General features: G+C 50.1%; 1 protein-coding gene across 2 annotated transcripts in view; it reads right to left on the bottom strand.

Moving 5' to 3' along the window:
* BORCS5 (BLOC-1 related complex subunit 5) overlaps positions 1-18,144 on the bottom strand; it is a 64,741-nt gene that overhangs the window by 18,504 nt on the left and 28,093 nt on the right. Inside the window, exon 1 of one of the 2 annotated variants that reach the window (XM_078772239.1) lies at positions 2,923-3,438. The exons of the other annotated variant lie outside the window; for it this stretch is intronic. Within the exon in view, the coding sequence (XP_078628365.1) occupies positions 2,923-3,016 (94 nt within the window). The 5' untranslated portion in view covers positions 3,017-3,438. Of the gene's footprint in view, positions 1-2,922; positions 3,439-18,144 lie in introns of those variants that run through there. 2 annotated transcript variants of the gene reach the window in all.

The raw sequence follows: 18,144 nt of genomic DNA, 5'->3' as shown, positions 1-18,144 counted from the left end.
GTGCTGTAGAGAAGCTGATGGAAAATGTGAAAGATGAGGAAGTTGTTGTGGTAGGAGGAGACCTAAATGGACATGTGGGAAGGAGTATGGACGGTTTTGAGGGAGTTCATGGGGGTTACGGATAGGGTGTGAGAAATGGAGAAGGTGAAAGGATTTTGGAGTTTGCTGATGGAGCCGATTTGTTGATTTGTAATACTCAGTTCCAGAAGGAGGATAACAAGCTTGTTACATACACGTCAGGTGGGTCGACGACAACCGTTGACTACCTGCTGGTGCGGAGGCGAGATCGGGGGCACCTCCGGGACACAAAGGTGATGCCGGGGGAGGAGGCTGTTTAACAGCACCACTTGGTTGTCTGCAACATAAGGGTGAAAGGTGCGAGGAGAGCTCGGCGGGTGAAGTACCAACCGAGAATGAAGGTGTAGAGGTTGACAGAGGTGACAGTGAGGGAGGCATTAAAGAGAGGCTGAGTATGGTAGAGGATGATGTGGTTGAGCTTGAAAGTGGTTGGATGTCAATGAAAGATAGTCTATTGGGAGCCGTTGGTGAGGTATGTGGTTGGACAAAAGGACCACCGAGGCACTCGGAAACATGGTGGTGGGATGAGGAAGTTGGAAAGAGGATTGACGAGAAGAGGAAGAAGTTCAAGGAGTGGCAGAAGGCGAAGGGCATGGGGGCAGAAAATGCAGAGCATGAAAGTTATAAGGCAGCCAAGAAGGCTGCAAAGAAAGAGGTAGCAAAGGCACAGGAGGCACGTAGGAAAATGTTCGGAGAACGCTTGGATTTGGAAGAGGGTCAGAAAGCAGTATTCAGGATTGCAAAGCAGATAGCGAAAGAGAGGTGTGATGTGATGGGGGTGAGTTGCTTGAGGGATGAAGTGGGACAAATCGTTGTCGACCCAGATGGAATTAAAGGAAGATGGAAAAGATATATGGAAATGCTGTTGAATACAGAGAATGAATGGGATGGCAACATAGAGAGTAACCCAGTTTTAGGACCGGTAGAAAAGATAACCGAGAAGGAAGTTGAGGAAGCGATAAAAGCAATGAAGAGTAGAAAAGCGGGAGGGCCGACGGGTGTTGTGGGAGATATGTTGAAGGCAGCGGGAAATTGGGGTGTGAAGAGAATGACAGAGATCTGCAATCTGGTGGTGAAAGAAGGCCACATTCCAGTGAATTGGGAACTGGGTACCCTCGTCCCTCTATACAAGGGGAAAGGTGACCCTCTGGACTGTGGCTCGTATCGAGCAATAAAGTTATTGGAGCATGTAATGAAGGTATTGGAAAGGGTGTTGGAGAGGAGGATAAGGAAGAAAGTGAAGATTGACGAAATGCAGTTTGGATTTATGCCAGGAAGAGGAACGACAGACGCGCTTTTTATTGTGAGGCAGTTGCAGGAGAAGTATATGGAGAAGAGGAAGAAGTTGTTTCTTGGGTTTGTTGATCTGGAGAAAGCATTTGATAGGGTCCCACGTGAAGTAGTGACATGGGCATTGAGGAAGTTAGGAGTGGAGGAATGGTTGATCAGAGTTGTGATGGCAATGTACAAAAGAGCGCGCACAGCTGTAAGGACGAAGGACGGGAACAGTGGTGAGTTTGAGGTGAAGGTGGGAGTGCATCAGGGGTCGGTACTAAGTCCACTACTATTTGTAGCTGTGATGGAAGTGCTAGTTCAGAACGTAAAGGAGGGTTTACCGTGGGAGTTGTTGTGTGCAGATGATCTGGTGTTAATTGCAGAAAGTATGGATGGACTGAAGGAGAAGATGAACAAGTGGAAAGAATATATGGAGACAAAAGGTCTGAAGGTGAATATCGGAAAAACAAGGGTGATGGCAAGTGGTAAAGCATGTGGTGAGGTGGAAAGAACTGGGAAGTGTCCGTGTGCTGTGTGCAGGAAGGGTGTCGGAGTGAACTCCATTCAATGTACAATGTGCGCTGAGTGGGTTCATCAAAAATGTAGTGGTTTGAGAGGGTCATTAACCAGTGTGGCAGCTACATTCAAGTGTAAGGTGTGCACAGAGGGAGCTGCAGATGGAGGAAATGTTGATTTGGATCTTGGAGACAATGTGAAGCTGGAAGCTGTGAAAACATTTTGTTACCTAGGAGACATGCTGAATGGAGAAGGTGGATCAGCCTCGGCAACGGTTGCTCGAGTGAGATGTGCATGGAAGAAGTTTCGGGAACTGAGTGGCGTGCTGACGAGGAGGAGAGTGTCGTTGAAGCTGAAGGAAAAGGTGCATGCTGCATGTGTGAGAGGTGTTATGATTTACGGGAGCGAGACATGGGTAATGAACGTAGAACAGCAACGAAGGCTGGAAAGGGTGGAAATGGGAATGGTTCGGTGGATGTGTGGAGTATCGTTGAGAGAGAGGAAGACAAATGATGAATTGCGAAAGATGATGGGAATAGAGCCTGTGATGGATGCTGTGAAGAGAAACAGGCTGAGATGGTTTGGTCATGTGTTGAGGAAGGATGAAAGTGACTGATTGAAAAGAGTGATGGAAATGAATGTAGAAGGAAGTAGAGGACGGGGAAGACCGAGAAAGACTTGGCTAAAGATGGTCGAAGAAGAAATGCGGGCAAGGGGGTTAACAAGGGGAGATGCAGAAAATAGAGCAAAATGGAGAACATCGTCATGGGGACCGCAAGGCTCACCCCCACTCTAGTAGGGAAAATGGCCTTTAAAATGCATGTTGTTGTTGTTTGTGGTCTGTGCAGTTTTTAGTAGTGGAACCCGATTCGAGCGGTTCTACTCGTACCACGCTTAGCCAATGAGGAAATCACGAGAAGGATCGAATGGAAAAGGAATAACACAGGTTTAATTATTATTCCCACACGTATGTACAATGATCGGTAGGCAGAGACAGAGCAGCACTTAGTCAGTCTTATGCTTAACACCCAGACTCGGGCCCGTCACACTTACACAGGGGATTGCAGGCAGGTTGATGTTCCGGCCAAACGCGTCGACGTGGTCGCCCAGGAACGGCCCCGTCCGGCTCTCCACGGTCCCCGCACATCCCGCGAAGATGGCAAGCAGGCGGTGGAAGGATCCTCGTCACGCGTCTTCCGAAAAAAAGGCAGCCGATGAGGTAAGAAGGAAAATATGCGTCTCAGCGCGGCTGGCGGTTACACAGCCGCTATCACTCGCATAACTCGATGCACTTTACGCGGCTCGGCTTCAAGCTCAAACGAGCGTTGCTTTATATTAGGGCGTATCCTGGTTCATGCGCGTTTTCCGCCGATCGCGTATCTCTCCAAGTCCTCTTCGGCTCACCGCGCTCCTTCAACTTCTCACCTCTTCTGTAGCTCACCACACTGCTGGAACTCAACTCAGGATCTCCACTCGGGGCTTTGCGCAACGGCTTATATTGATACGCCCCGAACTTTCTCGAACCCTCTCGAACCTTCCAACCACGCCCTGTGACGCAGTGCTGCCACCACACCCTCTGAGCCCTGATTGGCGGCTCGCGCTTACCGTCAGCTCCTCTGCCGCCCTCATTCAGCCCCGCCCCGACCGTCCTAGGCCTGCCACGTGTTAATTCGCGCCAAAATGACCCAAAGTCAGCGCAAAGGGGCATGAGGCTAGGGAGGCGGGATAGTCAGTAGAGGTAGGACATTCTCCTTACTCTACTCAGCGCAGAACTAACATCGGAAAAGGACTAAGCTCACAAATACTAAGAGGACCTATTCTCCTTACTCTACTCAGCGCAGAACTAACATCGGAAAAGGACTAAGCTCACAAATACTAAGAGATAACTACACTATCGCGAGGCTACATGTTGCTTGTGTGACTAACTATGAGGGGGAAATTTTACCTTTATTATACTGACTGTTACCAAAACTCAAAACCGCAACACTACCCCTCTCCCTCATCAGACTCGTCCCCGAGTCGAACCTACAAAAGTTGGAACGACCGGTTTTGAGAAAGATCTGGGAACCAACTTTTACTGTTACATGTGACATATAGATGTGGTTCCCTCTAACATTTACTCTAACCCGTGTATGCGACAGTTTTAAAACACTAAATATGTCCCACCTATTGCGTTGAGTAGCGACTCTAACAGAACCATGCCCACGATTAACCGAATCCGGAATTTGTTAAACAAAACATAGAGCCGGTGGGCAGCATTTTATATACAAGCACAAAGACCTACTCCTTATGCACAGTTCTATGACCCAGTACCTGTCCTTTTTGAAAAGAAGATTGGAGGGGAGAGAAAGCACAGGAAAATACACAAAAACACTCATCATCATCACATTTGCTGCTTGCTTCTTGCATCTTGCATCTTGCTGCTTGCATCTTCTGTGTGCTATATCAAACCGACAAGCCCCCGGACCGGCATACAGTCCATTCCTGCTCTTCAGGGCTAAATAAACTTTCCAATCTTCTCGTCCCGAGCACACCATAATAAAAATACACAAAAACTATGTTTATTGTATTCTGCCAGCAGGGCCAACCCTATGTGGTCCGACTGCGTGACATTGATGCCACTCAAAACAAGTGGTCCGAAGATGCAAGGTGGATTTGCAGCAAGGGGCTGCACAGCAGAGGTGTGAGGCCACAAAACGTGTGGTCCATAAGTGTAATGTGCAGCAAAGTGTTTGAGGCAGCAAGGTGCTACACAGATGCAGCAAAGTTACAACAAAAGTATATGGCAGCAAAGTGCTACGCAGTTTGGCTGCACTGATGTGGCAAAGTGCAGCAGGGATGCTGCACAGGTCGATGATGCTGTACAGTTCCACCTCCAAAATGGTCCTGGGGTGGGGGGAGAGACAAAGCACGACCAGCAAAGCGGAGAGGGCACAAAGGTACACATCAAAACAAGGTAATGTAGCATGAGGGGCACGGAAGAGCGAGCAGGGTAAGCTCGCCCCTAACCGTTCGTACCCCAATGTCGCTTACACTACCCTAGCCCTTTCTTGTATACACAAAGAATTAAGTTAAGCACCCCCCCCGTTTTTTTACAACCTCGCACATTACAAGTTTGTTGTCGTCAAAACAGTGTAATATACCCATGATATTGCTATATTTTCTGGAGAAGTGATATTATGGTCACATAAAAACATAACAATCATGCCGTTTTCAATATTTTATTCTGAATAATTTAAGGTGAAATTTTTTGGGAATTTTAGGCATATTTTCACCTCAATTTAAGTATGGAGCTATAGGTCCATCACGGACAGTGTGGATGACGTTTATGTTTTCTAACGTACAGTCATTGTTCTGAGAAGACCTCTAGCGATCTTTGCGTCAATAACGTGTGTAGGACCCACGTGATCGGATCACTGACTCAACCCTACGTCTCATAGACCCTGTAAGCCGTCGTATGCGTTGCTGTGGCAGGTTGTTCCATTCCCGATGTAATGCACGTTCCAATTCATCCAGATTGGCTATTGGAGGGACCATCTTCGCAATTTGTCGTCCCAACATGTCCCAAACGTGCTCGAGGGGGTTCAACCTGCCACAGCAACGCATACGACGGCTTACAGGGTCTATGAGACGTAGGGTTGAGTCAGTGATCCGATCACGTGGGTCCTACACACGTTATTGACGCAAAGATCGCTAGAGGTCTTCTCAGAACAATGACTGTACGTTAGAAAACATAAACGTCATCCACACTGTCCGTGATGGACCTATAGCTCCATACTTAAATTGAGGTGAAAATATGCCTAAAATTCCCAAAAAATTTCACCTTAAATTATTCAGAATAAAATATTGAAAACGGCATGATTGTTATGTTTTTATGTGACCATAATATCACTTCTCCAGAAAATATAGCAATATCATGGGTATATTACACTGTTTTGACGACAACAAACTTGTAATGTGCGAGGTTGTAAAAAAACGGGGGGGGGGGGGGGGGTGCTTAACTTAATTCTTTGTGTATATTTACAAATTCGTCTCTACGTCCTGTCTCCCATATCCCCCTCTAATCCAAATTCGTCTCCCAATCCCTCCCAGGAAGGAAGGAATGGAAAAAACACAATGTCCTCTTACGTCGTGATGCATCTCACACTCAAACAGTCTACAAAGCCTTGGTGTGGAGCTCCGTCCTCCTCGGTGATTGGCTGTGGATGATGCGAAGGGATTTCTCTTCTCCTAGCTACACTACCGACCTTTACTCATTTAAACTACCCGGGGTTGTACCCTACCAATCGGCCTTCTTTAAACGATGTGGTTCTAAGAACCGAATTCCCATTGACCACTCTGTGATGCCATCCGAATTTGGGTCTCACTCCCCAATTTTTCATACTGTGCCTTTGCACAATTTCGGGGCTGGGTCGTGTGGCTCCACTAGCAGGTCCAACTACCTGCGCACCTCCGCCACTGAAGTCGCCACCAGAGCTTACCTGCTCCTGCAACTACCTAAATTGGGGAAGGCCCCTCCTGCCTCTTTACCCCCTGATGCTCACCTTGGCATTGGGCAACCCGGGTCCTTCCCTTGGATCCTCGGGCCCCACTGAACAACTCACAACGACTCTAACTGGCTCCTAGAGCATACCTGCGGCCTCACCTGGCCGACAAACTACCAGTGGCGGAGTGCCCCAATAACCATATGCACAAATTAAACCACATGCCCAGCCATTTCACTGACTCATGCACCCCCCAAAGCACTACTTTGCCACTACTCACACCACAGGTATCAATATCCATACAAATTTTGCCAATACCCTATGCCTGGGTTTTACACTACCCCCCCCCCGGGCTTTCGCGAATGGGTTCCACCCTTCCCCCATTCAGTCCTTCGCACCATGCATTCCACACCAAATATTCCGCACACCATTTATCTCACACACCTGTTGTCTCGCACACCAAATTCCTCGCACGCCTTTTGTGCTTGCACACCTTTTTCCTCGCACACCTCAAACACAATTCCATTTATTCTCAACAACACAACTCCTCACACACACAGCATCATCTATCTAACTGCTTTTCCCCTAAGACTCGTGCTTCCCCGTCATCCCGTTACACTAAGCACTCCCTTCGTCATTAACATCCATCTAATCTCTCTACGTCCCCACTACAGTACAAATGTCACGACTTAACTCTCATGTCCCTCAGGTCTTCTAATTCCCTAACAATTATCCTAGCCCTCCCTCGGCAAGCTTCGGTGCCCCATGGAGGTAACCATCGCTGGCCCCCCATGTGCATATCACTGCCACCCCCCTAATCTAATGCTCATGAGCCCTGATGCGTGTGAGGAATGGTAAAACTACCATTCCCCCACGCAGGGTACACTATCCTCATCAGTCCACTACACTTGAGCCTCTTCGTGCGGAAATACATCGTCACAGCTCGGCTTCGAAAGGCCGAGCGATCCATTCTGTTGGTTTGTCTCCTGTAGGTTGGGTCCGTCCGGCATTTTCGATCCAAAGGGGGAGGAGGCATGGATGGCCCGAGGTTCAGGGCCCCATCCCTGCGTGGGGCCTCGCGGTCCCACGCCCGATGGCCCAACCGCCCATGGTCGGAGCATCGCACCCGCCAGGGGGCGCGGCTCCAAACTCTCCTACCTCCCCTTGAACCTCGCCGTTCGCCTTTACCGCCACGGCGCGGCACCAACCATACAGGGCGGGGGCCGGCACGAATTGTGCACGTCGGTCCTTGTGACACGGCCGTGGCATCGATCCCCGCCGGGCCCTGCCGCACACAACTCACCGAAGGCTCACGTCGGCTATTCGTCGCGCTAAATGCTACCCCGGTCGGTGTCAATGCTTGAGCCGCGTCCTCACTACTCGCGACCCACTCTACACTCGCACACCCAGGCACCCCCATACACTCCATACATTCCATACATTCTCTTACAGCACACTCTCCTCTCACGTCTGCTGGTGTGCATTCTCCCTCGCACACCATACTCGCACCTGCGCACTCACACCTTCCACACAATTCATTACACACTTTTCTGTTACATACTCCGTAACGCCCACGGGTGTGCACTCTCCTGGTACACACCCAATCCTCACAAACTTTTTCTCCATGCACTCTTTCGCACACTCTAACACACTCTCCTGTTACACACTCTTCCCACACACAGTCCGGTGTGCATTCTCCCTCGCACTCTGCAACACACTTTTCTCGCACACACTGGCGCTCCGGTGCACACTTTTCTCTCATACGCGCGCCAGTCGCCTTTGTACACCGCACAATGGACCTTCCATGACCGCCCGGGTTTCGTCTCTTTCGCAAGCACGCCAAAACCCTTTTCACGCCAAACACATTCCCGCCATTATTCCTACTCACCTTGGGAACCTCCTTCTCCGCCAGCAGCACCTGCAAACTTTCCATTTTGTTAGCAAGCACGACATCACGATGCGAACACAGACCTTGTACATATTCCATCACCTCCTCCTTTATGTCATTTTTAGTCTCCCTCCATCTCTTCTTAATTTCACTTATCCCTTCTTCTACTTTCTCTAACTTTTGTTTCACCCCTTCTATTTCCCGGTGCGCCCCCGCAATCTCTCCTTCGAAGACCACCCTGGTCGTCTATATGGGTCCTGACTTCTCGTTCCCTCGTCCCCAACGTCTCTACCACGTCATCTATCCTCTTTGTCAGCCCCTCGTGTACCATTTGACATTCCTTCTTCGTCGCTATCACCTCCCGTCTTATTTATTTTTGTGCTGCTTTCAGCCCCCCTATTACGTCGGTATTCTTCCCCACTTGCTCCCTTAATTCCTGCTGTCCCACTGTCAGCTTATTTACCTCCCGAGTCAATTCCTCTATACCCCCATGTAATCTGGCCGTACTCTTCCTCAACTCCCTCTCCACGCGCTCCTCGCACTGCTTCACCTCGTCGCGTACCAGTGCGACCTCCCCGCTCAACCCGTGCCTTATGTCCTCCCCCATTTATTTTATTTCTTTTTTCGACGCCACCCTCATTTTTTCCAATTGGTTATTTTGGGCCTCAATTTTGTTTTCCAACCCATTTTTAACATCTTCCAATTCCCGGGTGGACTTGTCACTTTGGGCGTCCATTTTTACATTCCGTCGACCCCCCTCCATTTTTATGGATGCCTGTATTTGTGCCATAAATAATTGCATGTACCTTGGCACCGCGGGCTCGGCTTCTGCCGCCATGTGCGAGGCGCCGCCATTTTCTACCCCTGCTGCCGGCCCTTCTTCAATTCTCCCTTCGTCTACCAGCTCTTCCTGTGGGTCCTGGGTCATTAATTCCTCCTCATCATCTACCTCATCTTCTACCCCCACCGGCATTCGACTGTCTTGGCCAGCCACGGTACGAATTTAAAAAAAATTTAATAATAAATTTCGTCCGCTCGCAATTTGGAGCCAATTCGTCCAAAAAAATTTTGTTAGGGTTCCAAATCCCACTCCCAGACACCAATTGTTATGCTTAATATGTACAATTGGTGTCCGAAATATTTTGCCAGGGTTCCAAATCCCCACTCCTGACTACCAATTGTTACGGTTCTCCGCCGCCCTTCTTACCCTTATACCAAGGGGGGATTAATCCCCTTGTTCTTTCTGGGCTTGGTGGAACTGAGAGACTTGAAACGCCTCTTCCGGGCAAATGCAAGGTCGGGTTCCGGGACAATCCTCGCTCGTACCTAAATCCCTGCACCGCCACGGAAGCGGGGAAGCAAGCCACGCACGAGCCACGTGTGATTTGGGTACACCGAGCGGATTGAGTACCACGTGGTCCGTGCAGTTTTTAGTAGTGGAACCCGATTCGAGCGGTTCTACTCGTACCACGCTTAGCCAATGAGGAAATCACGAGAACGATCGAATGGAAAAGGAAGAACACAGGTTTAATTATTATTCCCACACGTATTTTGTATACAGAATCTAGGCTCATGTAAGAGCTAACAAATGGAACATGAAAACATGCACAGACACAAAAAAAAACATGCAATGAAGGGAGCGGGAGACAAGAGGGGGAGAGAGGGAAGCACACAAGCACAACAACAGAAGAGAACAGGGAATGTACAATGATCGGTAGGCAGAGACACAGAGCAGCACTTAGTCAGTCTTAGTCTTAACTCCCAGACTCGGGCCCGTCACACTCACACAGGGGATTGCAGGCAGGTTGATGTTCCGGCCAAATGCGTCGATGTGGTCGTCCAGGAACGGCCCCGTCCGGCTCTCCACGGTCCCCGCACGTCCCGCGAAGATGGCAAGCAGGCGGTGGAAGGATCCTCGTAGCGGGTCTCCCGAACAAAAGGCAGCCGATGAGGTAAGAAGGAAAATATGAGTCTCTCAGCGCGGCTGGCGGTTACACAGCCGTTATCACTCGCGTAACTCGATGCACTTTACACGGCTCGGCTTCAAGCTCAAACCGAGCGTTGCTTTAGATTAGCGTGTATCCTGGTTCATGCGCGTTTTCCACCGATCGCATATCTCTCCAAGTCCTCTTCGGCTCACCGCGCTCCTTCAACTTCTCACCTCTTCTGTAACTCACCGCACTGCTGGAACTCAACTCAGGATCTCCACTCGGGGCTTTGCGCAACGGCTTATATTGATACGCCCCGAAACTTCTTGAACCCTCTCGAACCCTCTCGAACCTTCCAACCACGCCCTGTGACGCAGTGCTGCCGCCACACCCTCTGAGCCCTGATTGGTGGCTCGCGCTTAACATCAGCTCCTCTGCCGCCCTCATTCAGCCCCGCCCCGACCCTCCTAGGCCTGCCTCGTGTTAATTCGCACCAAAATGAACCAGTCAGCGCAAAGGGGCATGAGGCAAGGGAGGCGGGATAGTCAGTAGAAGTAGGACCTATTCTCCTTATTCTACTCAACGCAGAACTAACATAGGAAAAGGACGAAGCTCACAAATACTAAGAGATAACTACATGTTGCTTGTGTGACTAACTATGAGGGGGAAATTTAACCTTTATTATACCGATTGTTACCAAAACTCAAAACCGCAACAATATATATATATATATATATATATATATATATATATATATATATATACTAGCTTGGCTCGGCTCGCTACGCTCGCCTCACCAAGCGTCGATACAATTGAAGTTGAAAAAAAAAATTTCCCAAAAAAAGTCCCCCCCCAAAAAAAAAAAAATTGGAAAGTTTTCAAAACAAATACCCTTAGGACATACCGACGGGAGAGATATGTGCATTCCAGAAGTTTGGTACGATTTCACAAAAGTTTGAGAAAGTAGTTCAGTGACAACACAGGACAGGACAGACGCTGCACAAATATATATATAGATATATACATACATACATATATATATATATATATATATATATATATATATATATATATTGTTGCGAATATGGAATTTGGCCTCCATATCCGCTTGTAAATATTCCCCTATTTCCCCAATACTCCCCAACTATCCCCAATCCCCCATTCCCTAGTCCCATTGTCTGTAAACAACACTCTGTAGAACCGACCTTCCCCTTTTTCCCCCATTAAATGTCGTGCCCAGGTCCACCGCATCTCACGTAGACAACTTTCGGACATCTTGCTAGTTATTCTTAGTCTATGTCAGTTAAGGACTCGTTTCCATTAATTCTGACTCTTCGTTGCACCAGAATGTGATTATATGGCACCAGTAGTGAGTTTAGGACCTTCCCTTACCTCCTCCCATCTTCCCCATGAAACAACAACAACAACTACAACAACGGCGCGCGGGGGGAGTGTGCGTCCTCACACCGGCTCGGTTAGCCGCCATGACCATGCGCTCCGACGGGGTTACCACGAAGGGGCTCCTTGTCAGCCCCTCGTCAAGGGTGGAGCCGGTAACCCCCCCGCACGCACCCAATGAGAAGCAACGTGCCGATTCCATCTGGGGCGGAGCTAACGAGCCGAGGGCGTGTCACTCCCCGCCGGATATACGCAGCGACTTACCGGATGTGACGTCAGATGCGCCTGAACTACGGAGAGCAGAGGAAGCCACCGCCACCCCCAGCGCGACGATACCTCCCCGCATCTTTGGACCGGACCGAACCGGGTCGATTCTGCCCTGAGCCCAGGTGCACCTGGAGCCATCGATCCTGCCTTTCCTTGCCATCAATCCCCGTGTGAGTCAGCCTTGTCCCGTTTATCTGTCGTCTGTTGGGGTTAATATAAGTGTGTCTAAGTGCCTGTCTTTCTATGATGTCCCTCTTGTAGTTGTAATCTAACCTTCCGCCATAATATAACCTCCTCCGGAGGTCTTGAGAACTGAACCCTTGGTGTCGTGTCATTTGAATCCCAGCCGTGTGTCCTTTTCCTTCATTGACCTAGCGTAGCGCGACTCGGCAACGTTCGAGTATAATCGGGTAACTTGTGCAGACGTGGTCATACCAAACCGCTCGGTAAACTAACATCCACAACCGCGTCTGTAACAATTGGTGTCGAGGAGTGGAATTCGGACCTGGGACTAAATTTGTTAGGCCCAAACTTTGGGAGGTAGAATCGATCCGGAGCGCGTTTACTGCGCTCGACGAAATTATAACGGCGAAATTTGATTTTGTTATACGGAAATAAAAACCCGAATTTTGAAAGTCGCGCTATGGCAGACCAAGTCGGCTGGGGTCCGGTAGTGGAGAGTGAGGCAGGGTCGGTCCAGGACCAAATTGAGGGACGTGAGGAGAGCGAAGCAGCGAGGGTAGCAGACGCACAAAATGGCGCCTCGCTGGTCACCGCGCCCGCGACCGTGGCAGCGCCCCTGGTGGATTCGAACCTTTTCCTCCTGCAAATGAGGGCCCTTATGGAACAAATGGTGGGAATGAGGGCTGATAGTGAGCGGTTGGGAAACCAAATGGGGGTAATGGGGAACCGGATGGAGGCTCAGAATGAGCAATTGGGGGTAATGGGAAACGAAATGGGGGTAATGGGAAACGAAATGGGGGTAATGAGGGACGAAGCGAGGGGTACCAGTGAGGGGTTAGACAATAATTTTAAGGGTTTAGACAAGAAATTTGGGAAGTTAGACGACAAATTTGAGGGGTTAGACAACGGGATAAAAGAGGTGAAAAAGGGGTTAATGGGGGTAGAAAACAGAATGGCCGCTCAAGAGAATCAAATGGAAGGGATGCAAAAGGGGTTAATGGGGGTAGAAAATAGAATGGCTGCCCAGGAGAATCAGATAGAGGGAGTGAAAAATGGGTTAGAGGGGTTAGAAAACAGGATGGAAGGCAAATTGAGGGACATGAGGGACCAAGCGGAAAGGGAAGTTAACCAAATGGGGCAGCAGATAGAGGGGGTCAGAATGGGGGTAGAAACCAAACTGGATGCTCACAGGGAGGAAATGGAGCAGATGAGGGTGGCATCTGGGCAGGAGATGCAAGTGATGGGAGAGGAGATCAGAAGAGGAGTGAGTGAGGAGGTCGGAGGAGTGCGCGAGGAGGTGAGGCACTGTAAGGAGCACATGGAGAAGGAGGTGAGAAAGGGGACTGTAAAGTTACAAGGGGGCATAGAGGACCTGACGCAGGAGGTGGAGCAGCTGACGGTGGGACAGACGGAGTTAGTGGAGCAGGTTCAAAGGAACACAGCGGTAATAGGAGGGTTAAAAGCGACACAAAATGACCTAAAAAATGACTTGGTAGCGACGAAGAGGGAATGTCAGATGGTACGTGAGGGATTGACAACGAGGTTGGACGAGGTGATAGAGGTAATGGAGACGAAGGACCGGCAGGTGAGGACGCACATGGAAACGGTCAAGGTAGTCTTGGAGGACGAGCTTGAGGAGACGTACCGGGGAATAAAAGAGGTGAAGCAGAAATTAGAAGAAGTGGAAGAAGGGGTGAGCGAAATTAAGAAGCGACGGAGAGAGGATAAGAAGGAGATAAAGGAGGAGATAAAAGAATTGGTCCAAAGTCTGTGTTCGGATCGTGATGATGTGCTCATTAACCGGATGAGGGATTCGCAGGTGATGGAGGAGAAGCGAAGAGGAAGAGGACCCGGTGTAAGTGGTGACCAATATGGTCGTGCGTATGATGCGCCAGGGGATTTAAGAAGCTTGGGGGTCGAGATGGACCCGGGGGTTCGTGAGAGGCCACTGGTGAAGTGTGTGACAGGTCTGGTGTGCGAAAAAGGAGGTGTGCAAGAAAGTCCGACTCTGGGGTGTGTGAGGAAAAAGTGCGTGCCAAGGAGTGAGGGTGCTGGCGAGAGTGAGTCGGTCGTAGCGCGTGTGCGAGGGGGCACATGGAAGCGCGGTGTGGTGAGTGTTACAGAGGGTGTGACGGGAGAGTGTGCACAAGAGTGTGCGCGAGAAAGGTGTGTGACGGACAGGTGCATGAGGAAAGAGTGCGCTGTCAGAAGTAAGGAAGAGTGTCCACCTGTGGTGAGTGTTACAGAGGGTGTGACGGGAGAGTGTGCGCGAGAAAGGTGTGTGACGGACAGGTGCATGGGGAAAGAGTGCGCTGTCAAGAGTAAGGGTGAGTGCGTTGTCAAGAATGGAGGTGAGAGTAGTGAGAGTGACAAGGAGAGTGAGTTGGTTGTGACAGGTGAGCGAGGATGTACACCTGGAATGGAAGGATGCACACCTGGAATGGTAGAGCGTGAGTGGGAATGCACGCTGGAATTGGTAGTGAGGCACGTGGTTGGGTGTGCGAATGGGAGCACACCTGTGATTGTCACAGAGGAGGTGACAGAGGAGGGGGCGCGAAGAGGTGTGTTGGTGAGGTGTGCGACCAACGAGTGTGTGCCAAAGTGTTCGGTGGTCAGGTGTGTGACCAAGGCTGTGAGTGGAATGAGGGTACCTGGGTGTGTAAGGAAAGGTACGAGGAGCATGGAAACGGCTGCATGGATGAGCAAGAAAGGGGTAGCGTATGCTTGTAAGAATCCAGGTGAAGCATCGACGGTAACCAGGTTAGAGGTTAGGTCGACTTCTAGCCGAAGCGGGCCCTCGGTGCGTGCCGGGCCTCGCTTTGAACGGCCGCGTCCGTGCTCCACTAGGCGGAGCTGGCAGCCCGATAGAAAGGGTCGTCATGGCGACCACTTCTTGGTGAGACGTGCCGGCAGGTCGAGATCGGGCAATTGGTTGGCTCCACGCCGAGGTGGTGCGTGGGATCTCGGCCCGGGTAAGCCCCCGTCCCTGCACCGAATGCGGGACGTGTCCAGCCACTGGCACCAAACAACCCGCATTCATGGCTTGGCTTTACGAAGCCGGGCTTTGGACCGGAATTGGCGCACCGAGAGGCATTAGGGAGTAGACTGTGTGATAAGGTTAGTGTTTTGGCCCCAAAATTAGAGAAAAACAAAATTTGATGATTGGCAAAGGATTGGCAGTAGTGATTGGCAGATGATGGGCAGTGATTGGCAAATTTTTAATTTGTTGAAATTTGATGTGCAAAATTGGTAGTGAGCGATGGGCCCGGTGGGTAAGAGTGGCATCCCTGCCACCCTGCCCATGTGGGGGCAAATGCGCAATAGCTTATGGGGTGTATGGCAGTGAAAACTAGCCCGGGTGGGTTAGGTTATATTGATAGGGCCCTAGCGAAGATGACATTAGGTGACGTTAAGGTTAGTTAGTGACTGATACCTGTAGTGGGGACGCAGGTAGATTAGTGTGGATTATAATGACGTGGGAGCGCAATAGTTTAAAGGGACGACTGGGAAGCGCAAGTTTCAGAAGGGAGTAGTTAGATGAGATGATGCTGTGTGAGAATTGAACAGGTGTGATTGCACAGGTGTGCAACTGGACAGGTGTGTGGAGCAGTGTGTGAGTAGTGAGTGTTGTGGATCAGCGCGAATGCGCTTGGGGAGAGAAGGGTGCAGGTGGCACCAGGTGTGAGAGCACAGGTGTGCAAGTACAGGTGTGTGGAGAGAGTTGGAGTAAGTGGTACGGAGTGGTGTGCATGGTGCGAAGGTGTGAATGGGGGAAGAGTGGACCCCCATCACGGATACCCGGGGCGGGTAGTGTAAGTGCTAGGTAGAGGGTACAGGTAAATTGTGGTTGGATATTGGCATCTGTGGTGCGGTTGCAGAATGGTGTTGTGAATGGGTGCATTAGTGTTGTGGAAATGGCTGGGCGTGTAGCCTGTTAGTGTGTGTAGTTGGTTGGGCACTCCACCACTGTGAGGATGTCGGCCAGGTGAGGCCGCAGGTGGGCTCTGGGAGCCGGTAGTTGTGAGTGGGTGCCTGAGGATCCCGGGTGTGGATCGGGCAGCCCAGTGCCAGAGAGGGCACCGAGTGGGGAGAGCGCCAGAGGGCCTTCCCCAGGTAGTTAGGTTAGGGTAAGGAGCAGGTAAGCTCGGAGGCAACTGCAGTGGTGGGGGTGTGCAGGTGGGTAGACCCGCTGGGAGAGGTACACGCCACAGCCCAGAAATTGTGCGAGGGCACCGGGAGATGAATCGGGGGAGTGAGACCCCAAATTGAAAAGCACCACAGTTTGGACAATGGGAATTGGTTTTTAGAACCCATAGTGTAAGAGGGCCAATGGTTTGGCAGGAGAAAGACCCCGGGTAGTGTAAAGTTGTTAAAGTCATTTAGGAAATAGTTAGGATTGATGAACCTGTCGCACCATACGCAGCCACTTACCTGTGGTGATGACGATGACTCCACACCTGTGTTTTCTTTGTTTTGTGTTGCAGGAAGTAAGGATTGCTGCTGGATTTGTGAGACGCATCACGACGTGGATGAGACATTGGGGTGATTCCATCTCTCCCTCCCTAGGAGGGACTGATGATGAATTGGTAATGGCAAATTATGATGTTGAGTTGGAGATGGCAAATTTTGATGAGAGTTGAAAATGGCAAATTTGATTGGTTAGGAGGGAGAGAAGACGAATTTGGTATATGGGAGGAACGGGGAAGACAGTAGGGACGTTTGTTGATTTGTAAAGTAGATGTTTATGGGTAGTGTTGTGTTTTGTGGATACAGTAAGGGGTAAGGGAGGGGCCATGTAGGTTACCTGGTGGGGGGGGGGGGGGGGCGTACGGTAGGAACGTACCTGTCTCACCTGGTTCCCATGTGCCCCCAGTGTGCATCATCTTATATTGCGTGCACTTTTGCGCCCTTACCACCTTACTCACTTGTCTTTTCTTTTGTCTCCCACCTCCGAGGATCTGGCTTTGGGGTAGAGAGAGAGGAGAGAGAGGTGCTGGCTACGCAGTTGTGGGCCTGCACTTTCGCTGCTTGCTGCCGGGATCGATACACCATATGGACCGCAATGTTTGTGGCCACCCACAATGGACCGCAGTTCTTATGCGGCCGAGCACCACCCGTGGATGGGTCAACGTGGCACCTATGCCATACAGGTGAACCACTTATAGTTGACACCACTGAAGGCCAAAATACAGAAATGGACGCGGTTGGCGCCTTTCTTTATTTTTTTGAAGGAAGTAAGAAGGCCAAGTGCACCACACGAAGGCAAGACCAGCGGCAGAACATCGGCCGGCTGCGACACCACACAATGATTTATAGACACTTTATTGGTGCACCGGATGGTGCTGACTTTGTGATGGGGTGGTGCTTTTCGTGCTGGGAAAGGGTGCTCTGCACGTTATTAAAGGCCGTAGGCCACAGAGCACTCGTGGGTTGGTGTATCGATGCTGGCATGCGTGCTCTCTCTATGCATAACATCTGCATGTGTCCCTCCAAAAACAGGTCCTGGATCGTAGTGTAAATATCAGCGTAGTCTTGTGTAAATAATGCTCCCTACCGGCTGTATGTTTAGTTTGCGAATTCTTTCCGCAATTCGGTTATCCTGTGGGTGTTTCTGAGAGGAGAAGGGTGCAACGTCGCAGGGGGACATATTTACTCATTTGTGAATATCTGTAAAACTGTCGCACTCAGGGTAGAGTTAATAGTAGAGGGAACTACATCTGAGTGCCACACTAAAATAGGTAAAAATTTATCGGGTCGGGACGCCCCGAGGGTAGAGAAGGGTGCAATGTTGCGAATATGGAATTTGGCCTCCATATCCGCTTGTAAATATTCCCCTATTTCCCCAATACTCCCCAACTATCCCCAATCCCCCATTCCCTAGTCCCATTGTCTGTAAACAACACTCTGTAGAACCGACCTTCCCCTTTTTCCCCCATTAAATGTCGTGCCCAGGTCCACCGCATCTCACGTAGACAACTTTCGGACATCTTGCTAGTTATTCTTAGTCTATGTCAGTTAAGGACTCGTTTCCATTAATTCTGACTCTTCGTTGCACCAGAATGTGATTATATGGCACCAGTAGTGAGTTTAGGACCTTCCCTTACCTCCTCCCATCTTCCCCATGAAA

This window comes from Myxine glutinosa, chromosome 1 (genome assembly GCF_964187855.1).
Source record: "Myxine glutinosa chromosome 1, kmMyxGlut1.1, whole genome shotgun sequence".
NCBI lineage: Eukaryota > Metazoa > Chordata > Myxini > Myxiniformes > Myxinidae > Myxine > Myxine glutinosa.
Note: the sequence above shows the minus strand (reverse complement) of the source record. Positions and strands in the feature narration are given on the sequence as shown.